This window comes from Pocillopora verrucosa, chromosome 13, assembly GCF_036669915.1.
Source record: "Pocillopora verrucosa isolate sample1 chromosome 13, ASM3666991v2, whole genome shotgun sequence".
NCBI classification, from domain to species: domain Eukaryota; kingdom Metazoa; phylum Cnidaria; class Anthozoa; order Scleractinia; family Pocilloporidae; genus Pocillopora; species Pocillopora verrucosa.
The window spans coordinates 6136052-6143606 of record NC_089324.1 but is presented as its reverse complement, the minus strand read 5'-3'; the positions used below and the strand labels follow the sequence as shown (position 1 = coordinate 6143606).

Sequence of the window (7555 nt, the reverse complement as noted above, 5' to 3'; positions counted from 1 at the left end):
AGAGAAAATTAAATGGTGGAAATTTGCCCAAAGGATTAAAGTCTCGTACAGGACTTAACTAGAATAAGTTCGCGTGCGTTGTTTGTTCCTATCCAAGGTAATACTGAGGCTTATCTTAGTTTTGGCATTAGTCCATTACGCTAACCATTCTAGAAAATGGCAGGAAACGTATAGGTAATTTGTTAGAACAAAACGTTTAATCTACAGTGAGAATCAAATGGTGGAAATTTGCCCAATGGATTTAAGTCTCGAACAGGACTTAACAAGAATAAGTTAGTGTGCATTTTTTTCCGGCTTTCTTTACGCGTGTTGAATAGAATAATCTCCTAATTCGAGAGAATAATGTGTTTAAAAGGACTGAAGACTCATGTAACAATTCTTTTACTTCAAACGTGGCCCTAAGTTACGTTTGGCAAAAGCAAAAGCAATCCAACAGGCACGAAATATCAATTCAAAGTTGACTGGACTTTTCCTATTTTAGACATTGTTATGATAGCTTTGTTTATTCCTGTTATTAGCACAGTTAAGATGCTTTTTGTGAGAGCGACGCAAGCGATGACAACTTCACTGCTGTGTCAGAACATGTGGAGGTACTTACTGTTATAAATACTTGTGTCTTTGATTCCTTCCATAAACAGTTTTTGTCTTCCAGCAGTGGTGTATTTGCAAGAGCTTAGAAGTTTTGGGCAAAGCGAAGGTGAGAGGCATTGCCTTTAGTTAATCTTTAAGGAACAGTTTTCCACAACATTAAGAATCCTTTACAATTCAGAGAATTGCTTTTGAGGTTAAAGCCAAAGAAAACTTTGCTTTTTTTGATAGAGCTAGAGCGTAAAACTCAAAAGGAAAAAGCAAAAATTTAGACGGTCAGATTGTGAGTAGACTGAATTAACACACAATTATGTGTCTCCGTTTCACCCTTGTAGACATATGCTTACCTTTTCTCGAAAAATCCTCCTCTGGTGATGGATATTTCCGTTTCTAACATAGGGTCAACAAGCATTCAGTTTCCGTTGTAGCCGCCAGCCTCACCATAAACTTATTTCCTCACACAATTTCAATATCACAGTATCAAACAGACGGGTTGTGAGGTAAATTGCGTACACTGGACAAGCTGGCATGGCATAGGATTTGATATAACATCACGTTTTTAGCTAACAGAGTCACTATAAGGAAATAATGGCAGAAAGTCTGGACAATATTTAGTTATTAGCAGATAAAGATTTAGAAACCATGTCACGCAACACGTTAACAGTTTAGAATCATTTGGAACAATTTATAATAAATGTCGGCAGGGTTCATTAAGAAAGAGCTGAATGCATTTATCTGAATAGGTAATTAATCCTATTCAATAAGATGCAATTGCGATTTGACTGAAATGAGAGGCATAGTATTCATACGAGGTCAGTTTATAATAAAATGCAACAAAAATTTTAGTTTCTTATCGCTATAAGAAAAGAGCTGGAGATAAAAGAATTTTTATGGACAAAAATGTAGGTACAGTTCAAAACTCGTACTCGTATCGAAACAGTTTCAATTACTGGACCATCTGCTGAAAGAAAAAAACATCAACAGCAACATCACTTGTGATCCATAGGAACCATGCAGTTTGACCCTGTAAAAGTACAATATTTGATCTACTATATGACAAATGAAGACACCATGTAACAGAATTACCGTCATGATGCACTGATATATCCTCATGAATTTTCCAAATTTTAGAGATGGCCGATCAGATTGATATCCATGTGACCTACAAGGATTCGAAGCGCATCATTTCCTGTCCAAAAGGAGAAGTTGTCGAGGACTTTGCCATTCGTTTTCTTGAAGCCTTCGCCGATGTGTTACCGCGCGAGGTGGAGCCAAGTAATGTCAAGTTTCGGCTTTACGTTGAAAAATTTGATGACTATGTGGATCTGCAGAGCGACGAACTGCTTAAAGATGGCATGAAACTTCGAGCTCGAATTCAAGAGAGAGGACAGGTTGAAGAAGCAATTTATATTAAGTAATTAACTTAAAGTGGCTAATTTTTGAGTAATGATAAGTCTCGCATGCGCGTGTGTTACACAAGTAATACCTCGATGCGAGTATTCGGCAAAGTTTGAACAAATTTGAATTTTGGCCCTCTACGGATTAGGCCTGTAAACTGCAAGGAAAGTTACAGTGTAACAACGATCCGTGAAATCAGTGAGTGTTGCGTATCTTGCGGAATCAACGCGCGATAAAGAATGAAAGAAAAATTAAAAACCAAATGGAAAAGCAATCTGATATTTTACTCCATGCTCTGTTACTGCCGAGTAAAACTAGAGTCTTCTTCTATCGTAAAGTGCTGGAGAAATAATCTGCGCATTCATGTTTTTCATTTATTCATTTATTAAATTTTTCCGCTTCCGATGAGATCGCAAATGATCGAGTGAGAGGTTCAAGATGGCCAGAAATAAACGCCTCAAACGCCAAACGCTGATTTGCCTCAAATAAAACAATCCATGAGTGTTAGTGGTATCTACGAAATGTCACCCATCAACTTTTATGTGATTTTTTTCGGTCACTTATTAAGCGTCATCCCATCCTGCCGAAGACCATTTATCGACTGTGGAGCCCCGTTAGCAGAAAGAATGAGGGTGTTGTAATGAGGAATCCAAGCACTAACATTGTGACTTGCAGTGGAACTTTTAGCTCCGGTGGTGACAGTACGTATATCATTCAGTTAATTTTAAGAATAACGTGGGCTGTATGCAATTTCTACCCAAATGTCCCTGTATAAATGAAAGCTTCGCAATGTCAATGTATGTGTTTTTTACAGTTCCTGCCCATTCCCCCTCATCTCATCATGACTTCCCTCTCTGTCTCATTGACACTTCTACTGTGAAGCTCATGTTAACCTTCAGGCAGAAACAACCCTCATCAACTGACCTCAATAGTATAATAGCAGATGGAAACAAGAGGCTTTTTCCATAACAAAGCAGCGAGAAGAAATTACCCTAGCATACTAACATTTATCAAAACAAGGATCAATTTTTTGTTATTTCTCATAAATGCCAAATGAGGCCTCCCATCCAACAGTCCAAAATTTAAGGTGGATGAAAAATTCACCAAATTTGGTAACCTAAACTAGCAGTCTACCAATTAAGAAATATTAGCAATTTGAATTGAATATCCTAATATGAGTGATATCGCAGCGCCCAGGGAACGTTGATAAAATTACCAGAAATTGCCAAAACTTTTGTGAGTCAGGTAACTGGTGTGACTGCTGGTTGATTGAGGAACTCGTTTAACATGACCGGCTTCCTGGACCCTTATCATAGGAATTGAAATATCATCTAACACTACATCTTCTCTATGTCCCTTTTAGCTCTTATGGAGACCATTGATGAAACATATAGTCAGACGGCTTCATTTGCCCTGCTATTCAAAGATGGAGCAAACAAACCGTTAGCACTGACCGGAGATGGTAAAGGAAATCCTGTCAAAGCCAAGGTAACTAATGGTATATTCTGTCTTATCACCTCTCTCTACTACATTCGCCAGTTCCTTTACCTTTTTTATCTAATAATTAATACACATAGAATCGTTCCCATTTAATAGCTTTTAAATTTTTTATAATCAATTTATTCTTTTCATTGTTCCATTTATATATTTTCCCCAGGGTCCTTTTAAAATAACTGATTTCTCCAACTGAAATGTCTTTTTTCTCCAACGCCAAAATAACTAAGTGCTATAGGGAAAGCTTGTCTTTCTAACTCGAAGGTGACTTAAAGCAATCTTCGATTGAGTGCCGTAATTAAAACCAAAACTAACTGAAAGCTGGGAATCGCAACGGAAGGACCAAATCGTAATGATTTTAGTTTTGCATCTGTTGGTTGAGAGAGTGGCGCAAGGTTTGTGGACCAATCAAAGAGCGAAAGCAAACCTTGGGCAACTCCGGATTACTTTCGACACTCAATAGAAAATTGTTCAAGAAAGGGACTTCAATAAATCGCCTGAAAAATGTCAATTGTTTCCAAGGTTGTAGCTAAGAAAGCAACAAGGGAAAAGAGCGTTATTTAACAATGAGAAAAAGAATTCAAAGCTTTTTAATTCAAAGCTTTTAATTCAAAGCTTTTAATTCAAAGCTATTTTTAAATAAGGAAATACCAGTTGCAGCAAGGACTCCAGATGAATCCATCTTTGATCCTGAATACTTCTGGAGCTATACGATGTTCAAACAACGTGGCAGTGACTACTATCTGGGATGTGATGATTCTGGAATTCTGACTTTGGTTGAAAATTGGAATCTTAACTATCCGAATCCTCAAGCTCTTTTTATTGTTAACGAACCTAATAAGTCCACCTAAGATGGCCAAAGATTCATTGACTTTCGCTTATTAATACTTTGCTTTTTCAAATTTCTGTATTTGAGTCGATAAAATCTTAACAGGTGTATTAGAGCTGCAATAACCTTTCAAATCTCTAATAAACCATTAAATATTTTGAGATGTTCAGTTGTGGTCCATTTCTATATCATGGCTTAAAATGACCAATTCTATAATTTCTATTCTACTCAAAGAGTTAAAGCAAAGCGATAGTTCGACAGATCAAAGTCTAAGGCAAGGTTACTTCTCTTCCCGAACACAGATGCCCTTCTATTCAGAAAGGGATGTTTGCGCAAATGTTCATTTGTGTGTTTCTTATCAATGTCAGACTGCTGAGTGGTCACCCTCCTGAGAAGTCAAAAGTGTAATAAGCCGATGTTCGCACACACCTTGACAGACTAAACACAGCCAAACTTATGGTGACAATGAAGCCAAACATTGATAAAGTGAGATGGCAAACTTTGACCTCCCCATGGAATGTGAAAAAATGTTTTTAAATTGAATTATGCATCGACAGAGCGCAAAAGTTATCATTCATTTATACACACAGCGTTACCCTAGAGGAGAAATAACACAACAGACATCGACAGAAGAAAAACTCACTTTTTCCACAATGTCCTAAGTGAAATTAGAATAAACAACTCCTTGGGATGGTTACTTAAATTAATGTTTTTCACCTTGACCTTAAATTAATGTTTTTCACCTTCAAAGGATTTGCTAAATAATCTGCGTGTTATATCATTCTAAGTTGATGTTCCAGTCTTGAAGGCCATGTAGACTTCAGTAGGGGTAAGCTGTTCATATAACTCCAAAACACCAGCAATGCAGTGGGTTGGAGCATTCACCCACTCACTAAGCCATGTGAAACAACTCTTATTATAAAGTTGGGTCACCATCTTGTCAATGATGAGGATGTCTGTGGTTGCATTAAATCTGGTCTTCGCCCCCCTCTGTTCCCCTTTTGTCACGTTATTTGCGTTAAGGTGGATGTCACGTGGGATCTGCATGCACGATGTGAACCATTTATAGATGTTGTGAAGACTAGTGATAGGTCGTTAGTTCTCACTCTAGAAGTTTCCTGGTTTGGGTATGAAGTCTCCTGGTTTCTGAGTATTATTATCATTATTATCATCATTATCATCATTATCATCATTATCATCATTATCATCATCATCATTTTCATCATTATCATCATTATCATCATTATTATCATTATCATCATTATCATTATCATCCTTATCATCATTATCATCATTATCATTATTATCATTATTATCATAATTATAATTATTATCATAATTATCATTATTATCATAATTATCATAATTATCATTATTATCATTATTATCATTACTATCATTCAGTGAGAATCAAAGTGTGAGAGTCTAAAAGGTATAAACGCACCACGACAGTCAAATCTATATGAATCCTCTTTAGGAGCGAGGGAAGCATAGAAAAATATAGAAAAGGACATAAATACTTGCTTTTACAGGCTAAATTATCTTGAATATAAACGCGGTATGAAATTAATTTCGTTTTAGAACGACTTGATATGTGTCACGCTTGTCATGCAACTGATATAATAAGATGGAGAAGATATATAAACCGGAACTCAAATCTGGCTAGAATGTCGTATAGCATTACGTGATCATCGAAACAGCTAATAAAATCATAAATAAACAAGAGTATTATGTTAGATTTTTTTTACAAATTGTAATGATTTATGCTCGTAAACGGTGGCGACAAGTAGGCATACCATGCATATTTCATAGTCGCGAGAAAGTAAATTTTGACGGACTTTGAGTTCCTCTCAAGATAGAACAACACAAATACACAAGGAAATTTTTACAGTAACTTTGTAGCCATTTTTTTGTCTTTTAAAAAGCTTTCTGCTACTTTTCGACAAAGAAAGAGGATCTCGGAGAAAAATATTTACCAAAAAAATTAATATTTCTTTACCAGCTTCACTAATGACAGGGGATTAAGTTTAGATGATAAAACAAAGGATTGTGTGGACAGAAATACCGGAGGTCAGATAAATTCGTTACATGAGGTCACACAACTCGGATAATATTCACGGTGAAAAGTTGCATATTTCAGCGGTCGAACGAAAAGAATCATTCTCGAAAACTGAAATATATTTTCACAAAAAATTACACTACAACCATTAGAACACACCGGGCTACAACATATGGAAGTAGGAGTAACAGCAAATTCTGGGTGGCTTGCCACTGTTTGTCTCATGTATGTTGTCATTAACTCTTAAAATCTCACTTAGACGATTTTCCCCTTCTCACTTCCGATTTTTTTCGCACTATAATATAGATAAAATGACAGGAAGAAGTTTAATTTTGGATGGCATTACGAGTACTGTAAATGTAAGAAAATAATATTTCAAGACTGAAATGCAACGACTTAATTCGACTTAATCTTTTTCATCAAGATATTTACAGGCGCAATCACTTCTGTCCATATCTTCTACATTCACATTTGTGAGCAAAAATCTGCAGAAGAATCCGCTCATTGGGGTGCATTCCTCTGATCCCGTGCAAGCAACAAAGGGACAGTTCCACCAGTTTCTAAAATCATCTTCGGTATGGAAGTTGTCTCAGTTTTTCCACTCGCCTCTGTACTTGACTCTGTCATATCTCTTTGGTAAAGTTTCTGTATCTACAAGAAACTTTGGGGCTGCCTTGGTAGAGGGTATTGCAAAATAACATGGTTTTATCATGTGATTTAACAATGTAAATTGGCCACCGTAGAGAGCTTCCAAAGTTGACTTTTCTAGTGTCAGAGCGGAGAAAATAGGAGCACATCTTTTCGTTTTAAAAATTCTAAGGGTTAAAGGCCAGATTTAAACTGGTTAACAGAATTAAGTAAGTCAAATTCAAATCAGAAGTTTTAGAATATTTTACCTTGTATATTGCTTTTGTCTTTTTTGAAGTGTTTGGCAGGAGCCAAAAGAAATGCCAAAGACAAAAGCAAAACAACACTTGTGAGTTTGAAACTCATCTTAGAGATAGAGCACACTGGAGACACTAGAGCGCACTGGAGGATAAGAGCAAACAAGAAACTAAAATAAATCACCAAGAGTAAGAAATTGTTACTTAATAAAAAAGTTTAAAATGACAAAATAATTAAGAATATACTAGTACGGTTGTCCCATTGAGCTACTCTCTGCAAGGCGAGTGTATCACCGCTCTTTT

At 36.3% G+C, this 7555-nt stretch overlaps 1 protein-coding gene and 1 long non-coding RNA gene across 3 annotated transcripts in view; one reads left to right on the top strand and one right to left on the bottom strand.

The window, feature by feature from the left end:
* Window positions 1-540: 540 nt before the first annotated feature.
* On the top strand, window positions 541-4470 carry LOC136277903 (uncharacterized). 2 transcript variants are annotated; one of them, XM_066160756.1, is made up of 6 exons: window positions 541-590; window positions 639-697; window positions 1720-1979; window positions 2555-2687; window positions 3350-3474; window positions 4125-4470. In XM_066160756.1, the coding sequence occupies exons 1-6, from the start codon at window positions 556-558 to the stop codon at window positions 4329-4331; spliced, it is 819 nt and encodes a 272-aa protein (XP_066016853.1). In that variant the 5' UTR covers window positions 541-555; the 3' UTR covers window positions 4332-4470. The 2 variants fall into 2 exon arrangements, with proteins under 2 accessions (XP_066016853.1, XP_066016852.1); XM_066160755.1 differs by having other exon boundaries at window positions 4110-4470.
* Window positions 4471-6937: 2467 nt separating this feature from the next.
* The window catches only part of LOC136277900 (uncharacterized), an 80327-nt gene continuing 79709 nt past the window's right edge, over window positions 6938-7555 (bottom strand). Inside the window, exon 3 of the long non-coding RNA XR_010716076.1 lies at window positions 6938-7019. This is a non-coding gene — a long non-coding RNA (uncharacterized lncRNA). The remainder of the gene's footprint in view (window positions 7020-7555) is intronic.

Bases quoted from the DNA above. Each gene is read 5' to 3' on its own strand.
- LOC136277903 (XM_066160755.1), top strand. From the start codon at position 556: ATGACAACTTCACTGCTGTGTCAGAACATGTGGAG. The intron at 698-1,719 runs GTGAGAGGCATT...TCCAAATTTTAG, and splicing joins AAGTTTTGGGCAAAGCGAAG to AGATGGCCGATCAGATTGAT. The intron at 3,475-4,109 runs GTAACTAATGGT...TTTAATTCAAAG, and splicing joins GAAATCCTGTCAAAGCCAAG to CTATTTTTAAATAAGGAAAT.